At 54.1% G+C, this 14,447-nt stretch overlaps 1 protein-coding gene across 1 annotated transcript in view; it reads left to right on the plus strand.

Annotated features, from left to right (window-relative positions):
* The window catches only part of Lhpp (phospholysine phosphohistidine inorganic pyrophosphate phosphatase), an 87,075-nt gene extending 75,124 nt beyond the window's left edge, over positions 1-11,951 (plus strand). The window contains exon 7 of the mRNA XM_005351397.1: positions 11,066-11,951. Coding sequence (XP_005351454.1) covers positions 11,066-11,162 — 97 coding nt within the window. The 3' untranslated portion in view covers positions 11,163-11,951. The remainder of the gene's footprint in view (positions 1-11,065) is intronic.
* The last annotated feature ends 2,496 nt before the right edge of the window (positions 11,952-14,447 follow it).

The following is a 14,447-nucleotide window of genomic DNA, read 5'->3' on the forward strand; positions in this document are numbered from 1 at the left end:
CTGCGAGCTGAATGGCCCCTCACCCTACCACTCGGCTGATTTACGAGCTGGCTTTTCTGGCTTGTGATTTAAGGAGGTGCTTTAGTTAGCTTTTCGGGGAGCCCGGTACAGGAGGTGTTAGGTAAATCTGGGCAGGATGCTGGCCTCCTACCTGGTCCCTCTGGGGTTGCTTCAGTTTTCTCATGTGTACAGAGGCATGAAGGTAACCTGACACACGGGAGAGGGACTAGGAAAGGGCTAGAGAGCACCTTCCTCACCAGGCACTCACCTGGGGTGCCAGAGAGACTCGTGTGCCCGAGGCCTGGCTCAGACCTCTCAGGCACAGTCTTCCTCAACAGTATCTGCCCTCTCTTGGCCTCAGTTTCCTCACTTGGAAACCAGGGGGCTACACCATAGAGATTCTGTCAGGTTTGGGGGCTTAACAGAGTATCCCTCTGGCTATTTCCAGCATCAGGGTGATGCTGAGACTCTTGTCCCCCTCTGCTGGCTCTTTGACCAGAAGCCTCTAAAGCAATGGTTCTCAACCTGTGGGTTATGACCCCTTGGGGGTCACATATCCCCTTGAGGGTCTCATATTGGATATTTGCATTTTGGTTCTTAACAGCAAAATTAAAGTTATGAAGCAGCAACAAAATAATTTTATGTCTGGGATCACCACATGAGGAGCTGTATTAAAGGGTGCTCTAGAGCGTCTTTCCCTGCTTCTCTTTGTTGTGTGACTTGAGGTCTCCTTGAGGTGCTATGATGAGCTGCCATGATGTTGGGCATGCCCCCTCCCTGGGTTGGGACCCCCCTGTGACAGCTGCTGCAGCCAGTGGTTGGGTAGAGGGCCCTTTATTCAGGTGGCTTGTGTGGTTGATAGTATGCCCCCCGCCTCAGGGTTGCCTGGCCCAGCCCTGTCTGCAACAACTGGATATGGTCTGCAGAGTGCATGGCATCTGCTGTACCCTGGCAAGCTTTTGCCTTCAGGGCCAGCACTAGCTAGTCGTATTTCTCCCACAGTTGTCAAGCCACAGGTTCAGAAGGGGCTGCCATGGCCCCGGTTGAGACTAAAGAATAAACTTGCTGGGTGTGGTAGCACACACCTTTAAGCTCAGGAGGCAGAGGAAAGCAAATCTCTGTGAGTTTGCGGCCAGCCTGGTGTACATAGAGAGATCTAGGCCAAGGCTTTGTAGTAAGACCCTGTCTCAAATCATCGTTGTTGTCATTGTCGTCATCTTTACCATCATCTGGTTCGGGGACAAGTGACATTACAGAACTGTTGTCCTCATCGTGTGCTTTCCCAAGCCACCTCCGTGCCTTCACAGTGGCCTCGCTGGGACAGTTGTTAATTTCCCAGTCTCTAGAACTCTCATCTATAGTATTTAACTCTTGCATACTCATCCTGACTCCTCTTCAAAGCTCTGCAGTATCCTACCAAGCAGATCCACCACACCGGACTCACTTTGCTGCAGGGGAGTGCCTTCTTTGCTGCGGCCTGCAGTGTGCAGCTGCTCTACGCATCCCTGCAATCCCTTCTCGCGTTTGTCTTTTAATCCCACAAGCATTTACCGGGCACTTCCACAGACCAAACTCCATGTTGCTTTAGAATAAACTCTTAGCAGAAATATCTAGGCCTGAGGTAGAACAGTGTTCCTTCTATGGATCTGAATACTTACGTCAGTGTCTTCTCCAGCAGAGATGCCAGTGCATCTGGAGTAAGAGCACTCTGCCCCTGGATAGGGTGAAGTCACAGCAGTCTGCCCTGCTCTTCACTGCTGGCTCAACCTATCACTCAGTGCATCCTCAGTTATTCCTATGTCCTTGGCTTCAGAGGGGCGGCTTGCTCAGGGTGGGGTTTGACCCAGGATTTTGGAACATGCTGTATATCACCAAGTGGCTGCTGTGGCCTGTGTTCCTTCAGGTCCTCTGGGCACCTGGGTTCCCTGTTTCATGCTTCTCAGTGGAGCAGATGTGACTGAGGCAGAGGCTGGTTTACCAGAAGTCCCTGGAGAGCCACAAGGTCAGAAAGCCAGTTTCTAAGCTCGGGTCACACTTGCATAGAGCAGGAACTCCCAGGGAGCAGCTGGCTGACTATGGGCACCATGAAGGGAGGGGAGCGCTCACTGGGAGCAGAGAGGTCAGGACAGAGATTCCAAGGGGAAGCACCACTCTGCTACCTGGTACTCTGGCAAGTTGTTCTTAGGAGTATCATCCCCCCTCCCAGGGTGTCAAGGCCCTGGCAGCCTCACTTTTGCCTACTAACGGGATCCGTGTCTCAGTCGCTGAGCTCTGCTCGTGGCACCAGGTCCTCAAGTGGCAGGATTCAGTGATGCCAGCCAGCTGCCAGACCAGCAAGGATAACCCCTCTCCGTGCCCGTGCTCTCCTGGCACCCTATAAAAACTCTGAGCTTAGGGGTGCAGCCTCAGGAAGCCAGCTTGAGAGGGCCGAGTGGCTTTTCCGAGAGGCCCTGAGTGAGTGGACCCTGGCCCCGTGCCCTGGGTGTGGCGGGTACAGATCTCTCAGGGACCCAGCTGTTGCGCTCGGCAAGGGGTGGGACCAACTTGTTTAAATCCAAACACACATACCAGGTGCTTACCATGTTTTCTTCAAAACATGAACAGCTGTTAGAGGTTCCTCTGTCCCAGGCCAACTGCCAGCCCCCAACAGTCCTGCCTTTGCCTGCCTTTAGGTGACCGTTGTTCATCGCCTGACAGTCCAGTCCTGGACCCCCATGGGATCTAGACCAGGCTACATAGGATTCCAAACCAACCTCTCAACCCCAGCTCTGTGACCACGGGCAGGCCATTTACCCTTGGGTTGTCAGCTGTAAGATAGGGGTAGCATCTCCTTCCCTAACTGCCGTGAAGACAAGAGCTGTGTGGGGCAAGTCCTCTCCCTAGGTCCCCCGGACGCACAGGCGTCCATCCTGGGTAGACTTTCCAGGGCTGTCACTTTCACAGATGACTTTGTGAACTTCTCCTTGGCTTGAGGACCCCAAAGGTATGAGCTGCTGCATTTTCTGTCTTAGGAGAAATCTCAAGTTCCTTGTTACCTGTCCCCGGCACCGCTGCAGGAGTGTTTGCAGGGCCTGAGTATCTGTTGCTTGCAGGGGCTTGCTCAGAGACTGCTTTGCACCCCGTGGCCAGCACACAGCTTTGCGGTTCCGTTGAGAGCTCCTTAAGGATAATGCTTTCTGCTGAAATATGTGGGCCTCAGGACCTGGCGATAATCCCTCCTGCTGGTCCAGTATGACTTCCCAAAAGGCCTGGAAGCTATCCCTGCCCACTCTGACTGGAGCCAGCTGAGAAACAACAGGAAACAGAGGCACAATTGATCGGCCACCTAGTGTAGCAGGCCTACATCAGCCTTCTGTCAGGGAACAAGCTCCAGCTTCGGGTCCTGCCATCTGCTCTCTCCATCCAGCCTGTCCCCCTAGATCCAGCACTTGCTGCGGGCACACTGTGCCCCAGCCACTTTGTCTCCTTACTTCCTACTGTGGCCTGAGAAGGGGCTCGTCTCAGCTCACTTTCATAGCCAGAGAAGGCTCTGAATGTCCATTTGCCCAAGGACTCACAAGTGTCAAAGCCAGCCCTCTAGGAACCCCTGTGTCCCTGTGTGAAGGCTGAGGACCAACGGCAGGACCAGGGCTGATACCATACAGCTATAGGAGAGCAAAAGGTGCTAATGTGGGTGCCATGGGCACGGAGTGGGTACCTGAGGAAGGAGGCCGGAGCTGGGAGTTGGAGGGCTTCAAGGAAAACTGCCTTCTGGACATACATGTTCCTTGGGGATTGAGTCCCAGCAAAGTTTCACGGGGCAGGTCGGAAATGCACTTGAGTGCAGGGTGTCTGGCGTAAGAACACACATTAGAGGCAGTGGAGGTGGGGTAAGCAGGAGCCACTCGTCTTGTCCTTCCATGGCTGCCCACAGCTTCCGTCCCCTGTTGGGTCTACCAGATTGCTCAAGAAGCCAGATTGTAGCTTCTGGTTTTGTTTTGTTTGCTCTGAGTTTTTTGAGATAAGGTCTCGTAAAATATAGCCTTGGCTGGCCTGGAACTCGCTACGTAGACCAGGCTGGCCTTGAATACAAAGAGATCCACCTGCTGCTGCCTCCCAAGTGCTGGGATTAAAGGTGTGCGCCACCACACCTGGCTGGCTTTTAGTTTTGGAGGGCTCTGTAGGTACCAACTAGAAACTCTAAAGATCCTCAGTAGGCATACAGAGGACACCTACCGCACACTCCAGCCGTGGCCAGGGACTTAGAAGAGAACACCGTCACGAACAACTGGCTTCTGCTTCGCCCACACTCACCTCACAGGGAGCTGTCCACTGTGTGGAGGAGGTTCAGGTGGCTCCATGGGCTGGGTTCTGGTTGGTAGGTGTCATCAGTTGAACTAAATCACGAATAGACCAGGCAGCAGGGTGATCCTGGGCAGTAGGTAACAGTGTCCATTGCAAAATCCTTCCTGGCTTCTGCTGCCAGCTGCCTGATATCTCAGGCCCGACATTACTCAGACCTGGTTTCTGGTCCTGGTGACTCTGTAAGCTGCTTCTGTGGCCCTTCCCAGAGGCCTACAGCCCTCTGTCTTGTCAGCTTTTATGGACTATGGGCTCTCTTCACCTCACAGTCAAAGCTGCAGACATTTTTCAGCTGAGATTTGGACCGGAGGTGGAAGGAGGGGAGAGGTGCCCCTGCCTCGGATGTCAGGGTCTGGCCAGAGGTCACCAAGCCCAAAAGCAACTCCCAGAGGGGCCATTCAGAGGAGCCTGGATCCAGATTAGGTTGAAATGTTGCAAACCCACTCTGCCATTACCGCAGGGGCTCTGGGCCCTCTGAGTCATTGTTCCTTGCCCTAGACACATGGGCTACAGCTGTACGGAGAGCTGGGCAGAGCTCCCGGGGATATCCCGCCAGGTCTGCACCCAACAGGTGGAGGACTCAATGACCCAGAGTTCAGCTCATATGCTGGCTGGCTGTCATCTCCCCACAACCCAGGGCTCTGAGCGTCTTGTCGTGAGGCCAGAGGTAATGAAGCAAAGGGTATCTCAGCATCTGAGTCAGGAGAAACTAAGACACCAGCAGGTTTGTCTCCCACAAAAGCCAGAAGAATGGGGCTTGGAGACCTGCCTTCCCTGGCTACGTATCAAGTCTGCTCTGAAGGCCACAAGGGACACCTCTCCGTTAGACACAACAGGGCTTCCTGCTGTCTACCTGTCAGTGAGGTTTCCTGGGGCCCAGTGGGGCAGGCAGGAGACCAGGTTGTCACATCAAGTTTACCCATCAAGGCTCAGTGCTCCTGAAACTGACAAGCACCATCTCCTGCTAGCAGGGATGTCTGGTCCCTCCCAGTTGGAGGACAGGTCAGCTTGGGAATGGACTCTGGGTCCTTTAGACTCTGTCTCAGAAGAATTTAGTAAGGTCAGCCCTGCCCCACCATAGGTCTTCAGCTATCGATGGGGCTGAGATCACCAGGAACCTGAGGAAGCCATGGAGCTACAACCAACAGCATGCCCCCTCCTGCCTCTGGGCTGCACGTCCAGCCTCCAGCATGTGCTGTCCACATGGAGGGGAGGGTGTGTCTCAGCGGGGGGCCACAGGTCCCCACCCACATGTCAGCCGACATGCTGACAGGTTTTTGCCCCGTTGGAGGTGGAGCAAGAGTGAGAGCAGACAGCTGGAGCCCTGAGAGGGGGATGGGAGCCGGGGCACTACAGCATGGGAGCTCATCTGGAGCAGAGGGCTGGGACACAGGGCTCCTCGCCACTGCACAGAGGGCTGGCTGGGAGCCCTGCTCTCCTCCTCAGCCTGGCTCTTCCACGGAGAAGTGCAGGCATTGGGGGTTGGGCTGGTGGCCCTCAAAGTGTACAGCATTTCCAGTTGCACTGCACTCCTGCTGGGGTGTCTGAGGAAGGGGTGATCCCACTACAGGCCAAAATGGCAGAGCATCGGGCAGGACGCTGGGCCTGACCCCTGGCCACATTTTTGCTTTGTTGGACTGGTAAGAGAAGGAACATTTTGGTTACCTGTGCTGACTGTGAGGGTGGTGCCAGTCATAGAAGGGGTCCCCACTTCCTTCAGTGGCCAGGGAGCCACAGCCCTAATACAGTGGTTGGAGTGAGAATGGCCCCCGGAGGCTCACATGTTTGAATGTTTGGTTCCTAGTTGGTGGAGTGTCTAGGAAGGATTAGGAGGTGTGGTCTTTTTGTTGGAGGAGGCGTGTCACTGGGGTTGGGTTTTGAGGTTGCAAAAGCCCATGCCAGGCCCTCTGTTTTTGACTCCATCTTGCTGATAAGATAGATGTAAGCTTCCAGCTACTGCTTCAGCACCATGCCTGCATGCCTGCTGCCACGCTTCCCACCGTGATGGTCATAGACTAACCTGAAACCACAAGGAAGCCCCCAATTAAATGCTTTCTTTTATATGCTGCTTGGTCATGGTGTCTCTCTACAGCAATAGAATAGCAACAAGACACCTCAGTAGGGGCCTCGTGACTCTTTCAGGTCTGCCGTTGGCCAGCCTCTGTTGTTGGAGCTTGGAGCTGGGTGAAGGCCCCAATCCTTGAGGTGTGGCCACCCTTCACATTGCTCCAGGCCAATGAAGAATCCTGATGAAGCTTTGTCCATGGTGGCTTCAGCTGGCATCAGGTAGGGACAGGACTGGAGATTCAGGCTTCAGACTGAGGGTTACAAGGGCACAAGAGCAAGTACTGGCACCCAAGGTTGGAGGGTGCCATGAACTTAGGGACCAGGAAGGCCCAGCCCTCCAAGGGCTGTGATAGGAATAAATCTCATTGTAAGTCTCTCAGCCACCAGGCCTTGGCTGTAGTGGATACCAGAGAGGCCTTGACTGAATGAGGACATGGGCTTTACCTAAATATGTTTATAAACAGAATGACCCAGTGTTTCCCCCAAGGGACAGGGCAGAAACACCCAGCTCCAGGCACACTCTTTCCCACCCACTACAGAACCTAGGTCTACTGTTAAAACAAAACAGAGGAAGAGGAGCATTTGCCTGAGAATTATGTCCAGGGTGAACCACCCAACTACACTCCTGGGAGATCGCTGACCCTCGGGCACCAGCCAGCAGCCCAGCACAGGCCAGTGCTGACTACTGGCCGGGTTTGAGATGGCCTGGCTGATGTGGGAATGATTTCTTATTAATAAAGAAACTGCCTAGGCCCATTTCATAGGCCAACCCTTAGGTAGGCGGAGAAAACAGAACAGGATGCTGGGAGAAAGAAGCTGAGTCAGTGAGTCGCCATGGTTCTCCCACGCCAGACAGACGCAGGTTAAGATCATTCCTGGTAAGCCAGCTTGTGGACTACATAAAATAATAGAAATGGGTTAGATTAATATGTAAGAGCTAGCCAATAAGAGGCTGGAACTATTGGGGCCAGGCAGTGTTTAAAAGAATACAGTTTCCGTGTAATTATTTCGGGGCATAAGCTAAGCTAGCCATGCAGGCGGCCGGGTGCCTGGGACTCAGTCCCGGCGCTCTTATTTCAACACCTGGCCTCTTGCCTGCTCCTCTGGCACCCAGAGAACTGTGTCTTGACCGTGTGTGTTCTGAACCAGCAGGTAGACCGTGGAAATCCTTTGAATACATGCCCAGTGGAGAGGTATCCCAATAGGCTTCCAGAAGAGTTTGGATTTATAGACCAGAGGAGGCTGGTCTCCCAGCCCCCTTCTGGCCTTTGCGGGAGCCACTCTCTGGTATCTAGGCTCCCGGGTAGTTCAGCTTCCCACCCCACCCACATTCAGATATAAAAAATGCCCTTTGCCTCTGGCCCCATGAAGATCCCTTCTGTCCTCCAGCTGCGTCACTGTGGCCTACAGTTGGCATTACTACTCCATGCCAGTTCCCAGTTCACTGAATGCTCTGTCCCTGGGCAGCCCCAGACCTGGCCTCAGCCACTGCTGGGCAGCAGCTCAACTGCTCCAAAGCAGTGGACAAGAACGCATGCCTCCCTGTAGGCAGGAGAGCCCTGCGCTGCTCTTGGGGAGCAGGCAGGGGCTGGGAGAGAGCAGGAGCGAGCCCCTGGCAGTGCTGCCCCTGAGGAGGTCCTCGACGGGCTCCTGTCATCTGTGCCCTGGAGGTGGGAGGTAGTGGGAGGCTGTTCTTGCTGGGCTTCTTTGCTTGGGTCCCGGTGCCATTTTTCTTCACAGGGTACAAAGCCCCTCCCTGTGACGCTGGCCCGTGGGCTGCATGCACAGAACCGCCTTGTTTCTGCCCTTACTCAGTCCTTCCCTGCTCTCAGCTCCTGGGGCCTGTGGGGGAGGAATAGCTAATGGCAGGCAGCACCCTGCCTCCCAAGCCCTTTGTTCATTCACTGGGTGATAGTTACTTCCTGGGTGCTGCCGAGGTCAACCCCACACTGGGAACAAGAGGGCGAGAAACTTGGCCCCTCCGTCTTGGAAGCACTGTCACTGGCAGGTGGAGAAGCAGGGTGTTGTCCAGTCACAGTGGGACGGGGGACAAGCTCTGTGTGCTCAAAGAGCGCCATACACTATAGATAGTGCAGGGTCAGAGGTAGGGACTCCAGTGAGTGGAGTCGTGAAGGGTATGTAGGAGTTCTCATAGAACAAATTTCAAGAGCGTTCTAGGCCAGGTGGTGGTGGTGCACACCTTTATTTAATCTTAGCACTCGGGAGGCTAAGTGGATCTCTAAATTCAAGGCCAGCCTGGTCTACAGAGCGAGTTCCAGGACAGTCAGGAGGACTACACAGAGAAACCCTGTCTCGAAGAAAAGGAAGGAAGGGAGGGAGGGAGGGAGGGAGGGAGGGAGGGAGGGAGGCATTCTAAAGAAACACTTGATACAGGAGGATGACTTTAAGTTTGAAGGCAGTCTGGGCTCCCTAGTAAGACTGTCTCAAGAGGGAAAGGGGGAAAGGTAGGTCTCAGGATTCTAAAGCTTAGCACAGACAGTGGCCTCTGAGTGTGGGGACTGTCTAAGGCTTGTGGCTGTCATGTGGAGGGGTCAAGGCGGGTGGAACTGCTCTACTGAGTGTCTGGGCTGTGGGCATTGGAGACCCTCAGCAGTTTATACAGCAGAGAGCCAGAGCAGGTGAGCATCCTGGAACATCCTGACTGAAAGAGAGAAGGAAGGAGACCAGACTGAAGAGGATTCTAGTTGGGGCAACCTGGAAGGAACCAGTCTGGCCTGGGCAGAAAATACCCCTTTTCCTGTGAAGAATTCACCAGAGGGTAGAATGGCAGCCATGCTGGTGGAGGCCAACCTGATTATGCAGCTTCTTCTGTGAGACCCACCACAGGCTGCTGTGCAGGGACAGAGGAGGGACTCTCCCAGGCAGGCCCCTAAGCCCCAGACTCCAGACAGTACCCAGGTGAGCTGGACAGCTGGCAAAGCTGCTTCTGCCCCACTTCCAGCCGGCATCTAAGGGCCAGGGTTGCCTGCTGTGAACAGGCATCCTGTGTCATCCCCAGGACGACGGTGGAAGCTGAGCTCAGGCCTTGGAGCCCTTCACAGACTTCCTGACCTTCTGGCTACCCATCCTACGCTCCAGCCTGGCTGTGTTCCTGACCTTCTCTGCACAGGCCCCACCTGTGAATGCGGAGCCATTTATTCCTATCACCCTTCCCTGTGGCGAGAGGCTCCCCTGGTCTCTTCTAGTTCAGGGCCTTGGCAGCCACGGGGAAGCCCCTCCCCTCCAGGACATAATCTCCAGCCCGTATTCTAGAGTTGTCAAAACCAGTCTCTGAAACGGACAACGCGGGTTTTCGCTATTCTCAGACAGCTGAACCACTTCCTTCAGGCTGGGTGGAGGCTTGAGGGGGCAATAATAATCTACCGCAGGTAGATACAGTTCCCAGGAAGTGTGAGTCAGGCCTGGGGTAGTCCCAGTAGCATGGCCCTTAGCAGTGGAAGGTTTTCAGAGGCTGGCCCTCCCCCTGCCACACCCCAGCAGACTGCTTAGCGTGAAGCCATGAAACCTTGGGACAGTGGGAAGGAAGGGAATTTTTGGTTGCTAAGACGGGACTCTGCCTCACAGCCCTGGTAAGGCTGCCTGTGGCCCCTGGGATGAGGCCCACACATCTTCAGAGGACTGTGAAGATGAGCCCTCCCTGGCCCCTCCTGTGCACAGTGCTGTCTCCCTAGAGTCCATTCTGAACTCAGAACTCAACTGCATTGAGTGTCCAGGCTTCTGCACCAGCTCAGTGTCCAGCCAGACAGCAGGTGTGGCCAGTGAATGGGTAGGCGTGGTCCTGGTCCTCAGCATCCCAGCCAGAGAATGGCTCTGCTAGGAGCCCCTGGCATCCCTATGAGGCAGCGGTGACCTCCAAGAACTGGGCAGCACATGGCACCCCAGAGCATCAGGGACGGGAAGAGTTCTGGTTGTCAATGCCCTAACTGTCCCCACAAAGCACCTGTACCAGGCCAGCTCCCTAGTTGCCAACAGGGTGCTCTCGCTGGGGGACCCTTCTGCTAGATGCAGACGGGAGCCGGGGCTAGCGGTTACTCTGGGGCAGAGTGGTGTGGAGTGGCAGACAGGAGTGTGTGCCCTGGTGGGTCTGCAGAGGAAGGCACAGTGGGAGCCACAGTCCTGGCTACCTGGCAGGGCAGAGAGCACGGAGGTGTCTTCAAGGTAAAGCGAGGCCTGTGCTACATGCTAGAAGGCAGTTTCACGGTGGATAAACTGGCAGTGACTTCAGAAGGCCGTTGTAGGGTCACTGGCTGCTTAGGTTTGAGTGTGGTTTGTCCCCCAAAGGCTCGTGAGATGGAGGCTTGGTACCCAGTGTGACCATGTGGGATGTGATGGCACCTTTGAACGACTTGGGGTTTTCAGGAGAGTTGGGGTGGTTCTTGTGGGCACTGAGAGGAAGAACCTGCTTAGTAGTGAGTGTTTAAAGCTTAAGCCTGACCCCTGAATCACTCTCTTATACCACGCTCCTACCGTGACATCGTCCTTTATGCTCTCCATGAGAGAGTAACGTGTGATCTTCAGTCTCTAAGAAACTGGAGCTGCACAAACGTCTTCTCTTTATGTTGCCTGGGCTCTAGTATACAGTAATAACAGTGATGGACTGCATGCTACTAAACTAATCTACAGCTCTGTCTTCCAGGCCCAGCGATGAGCATCATCCAGAGGTAAAGGCTGACGGGTATGTGGACAACCTTGCCGAGGCTGTGGACCTGCTGTTGCAACACATGGACAAGTGACAGGCCATCAGAGCCAGTGGACAAGTACACCACCCTGTGCCCACGCTTCTTCCCACCACTGTGTCTGTCCCCCTCCCCACACTTCCAGGCCCCAGGCTACCCAAAGCTCTGCTGGCCCTGCCCTCTGCCCACTGCCAGCATGGGCGGGTGCAGGAAGTTCTGGGATGCTTGTCCTTGAGCCATAGCTGGACATCCCCTTCCTCAGCCTCCCTCCCCAGCCTCTGGCCTGCTCCCCTCCCTGGCCCATGCCATGTTCCCCATAGTGACATTCAGGAAGGCAGAAGAGACCTGTTAGTCCTCCAGAAAATGAAACCCTCAGACATGGCTGGAAGGTCCCTCTGAGATGGAGTCCCTGAGTTCCTTCAGTTACCATTCGCACTGGTCCTTCATTGGCACCGTCCAATTGGATGAGACATTTTGACTCCTCTCTCCGATGTGAGCGAGGAACCTACAGAAAACCCAGGGGCATTCCCTGTACAGTCCGGGAAGCCCAGCGCTGAGCCAGCCCACCCACAACTCACAGCCCTACGTGGCTCCAGGCAGAGTGACTGATTAGCACTCTGCCCCCTACTGCTTCCCTATGGCAGTCTAATGCTCTCCCTGTCCCCACGAGCTACCCAGACATGGACAACTTAGGGCAACCAACAACTACCCTCCCACAGAGCGGAAATGTCCACCTCTACAGTCAAGGCTGCAGGCACAGGAAGTACCGTGGAGTCAGGATGCACAGACTTGAATGTGTTGTGCCCAGTGCACAGAACAAACTGACTCAATAAACAATCAACAGTCCGTCTTTGACTCCGCTTTTGTTGGTGAGGGTCTAAAGTGGGTAGAGAGAGAATGGAGGCCCCGAACAGGGTCTTAAGTTCCAACCCTGTTCCTGCCACTTGCTGGAGGCCACTGAACAGTAGAGGGGCAAGGCTACAGAACTTCTTACCTGCTCTGACCCCTTTAAGAAATTAAGACATGGAGGCTGATAGTGGCCAAGGAGAGTTTGTCTCTAATGGGAGAAGACAGACCAGGGCAAACACCAGCTTTAGTTTGTTTTTGTTTTTTCGAGACAGGGTTTCTCTGTGTAGCCCTGGTTGTCCTGGAACTTGAGCTGTAGACCAGGTTGGCCTTGAACTCACAGAGATCTGACTGCCTCTGCTTCCCGAGTGCTGGGATTAAAGGTGTGTGCCGCTACTACCCGGAAGATTTTCCATATTTTAAAGGTCCCACCAGCTCCTGATACCACCACCTAGGGTATCAAGCTTCCACTTTTGACTCTGAGGGCAACATGACCGTCTCCACCCATAGTGCCTCACTACACTTGGCTATGGTGAGCCATGCTGTCCACAGTGGGACAAGACAAAGGGCAGTGGCCTTCTCAGAAGGGCCTCTGGGACAGTACTCCCTCCTACCCCAAGTGTTGGGTTTCAGAATCTGCTGAATGCATAGCTGGTATTGCTGTTTTTTCCCCCAATCGATCGAGAAGCCATTGGTGAATCTCTGGAGACTTCTCATGAAGAGAGGTCAGCTGAGGAATTGCCTCAGTGGGTAAAGAAGTCAACTGGAAGAGAGCTCACTGAGAAGGAAGTTAGCTGCAAGATGCTTCAGTCACTAGCTAGCCATTCAGGCATGAGGCCCTGTATTGACCTCCTAGAACTCAGGTTGAAAAAGAGTGTACCAGTACATAACCAGGGCGGTGGAGCCAGGAGGGTCCTGGGGGCTGAATGGCCTGCCAGCCTAGCCAAATCAGTGAGCTCCAGGTTCAGTAGGAGACTCTATCTCAAAAGATAACAGACAAGGATGGCAAGGTGGCTCCGTGAGCAGGCACTTGCCATCAAGCCTGACAACGTGAGTTTGATCCCTGGGGCATGTAAGATAAAAGGAGAGAATCAACTTCTGCAACTTCTTTTCTGACCTCCACACCCATGCTGTGGCCCACGCACTCACACATGCTCAAATAAAGAAACGCAGTGAGAAAGAAAACATAAGGTAGAAAGATGGAGAAGGAAGACATCTGACCTCTGGCCTCCACACACGTACACACACACACACACACACACACACACACACACACCATCTGAGGACCAAAACCTGAGGTTGACATCTGGCCTCCACATGTGCGTGCGTACACACACGGCTGCCACTGTAAACACATAAAGGAGTCATGGGTCTTCCATGAGAGGATTTCCCTAGACAAAGACACTCTGAAGCCTGGCTCCCCCGGCACTGTGAGCACACCAGCAGGGCCTTGCTGGGCAGGCTGACCTCTAGTTTATCAGACAAAGAAACAGTGGCCAAATGTCTGCATCAGGATGAGGGGCCACCAGTCTGGCCAGTGTCACTGACCTTTAAAGAAGGGCCTTTGGCTTAATAGCTGGATACACAACACAGCTCAGAACAGAGGGTGTGTGGACACTAGAGCCATGCAGGAGGCTGTGTTTGCGAGTGAGTGTGTTGTATGGGTATTGGGACTCTCTCTTTCCCTTTGTGCTTAGAGGTTGCCGCACGGCTCTCGGCTGGTCTCTCCAGATAAGCTGAGCTTTCTCTGCAAACCTTGGATTATCTGGGCAGAGATCACGCTGTCCTCTGAGCCACAACAGGCTCAGTGAGATGGTCCTTAAAGTGATTCATCCAAGATCCAGAAGGAAGTGGGAGAGTGGAGACTCCAAGGTCTAGTTCCAACATCCTGTGCCCTTTCTAAAACTGGGTTCTAAGATGCTCCCTCCAGCCTCATCTGAAAGCCTGTGAAGATGGCCAGTGGTGACCTCAGGGCTGCAATCACCCAGTGTTGATTGCCTTGGCGGGTTACTTAGTCTAGGGTTAGTAACCCCCCCTGGCAGTTCAGTTATTCCAGGGTCACAGAGAGGCACTATCTGGAAGATAAATGGGCTAGGAGAGAAGGAGGCTAAGCGGGGAGGTTCTTGTCAAAGCCTCTGTTTATTAGAGATGGGGTACAGCTTATATAGGGTAAGGAGTTTGGCTTGGGATTGGTCACGTGGTTCGTGTTGGTCACATAGGCCAGGAAGTCACAACTAGGAGATGACACACCTAGTTCTCTAGATAGTTTGGAATGTGGGGCGGGTTCCGCTAACAGATAGCTCTCCATTAACAGCCAATTTGGGTGTGGGGTAGGCTCTGTCAATAGAACGGTTTCTTAACACAATTGGGGGTGTGGGGTTCTCTGCAGACTCCCCAGGGTGATGGTTCCTGTAATGATTTTAGGAGGAAATGGCTCCTGACAACCCAGCACACATCTGTCTGTCTTCTCCCGCAAGAGAAGATCCATTCCTGCCC

The sequence above is a fragment of the Microtus ochrogaster genome, chromosome 8, assembly GCF_000317375.1.
Source record: "Microtus ochrogaster isolate Prairie Vole_2 chromosome 8, MicOch1.0, whole genome shotgun sequence".
NCBI classification, from domain to species: domain Eukaryota; kingdom Metazoa; phylum Chordata; class Mammalia; order Rodentia; family Cricetidae; genus Microtus; species Microtus ochrogaster.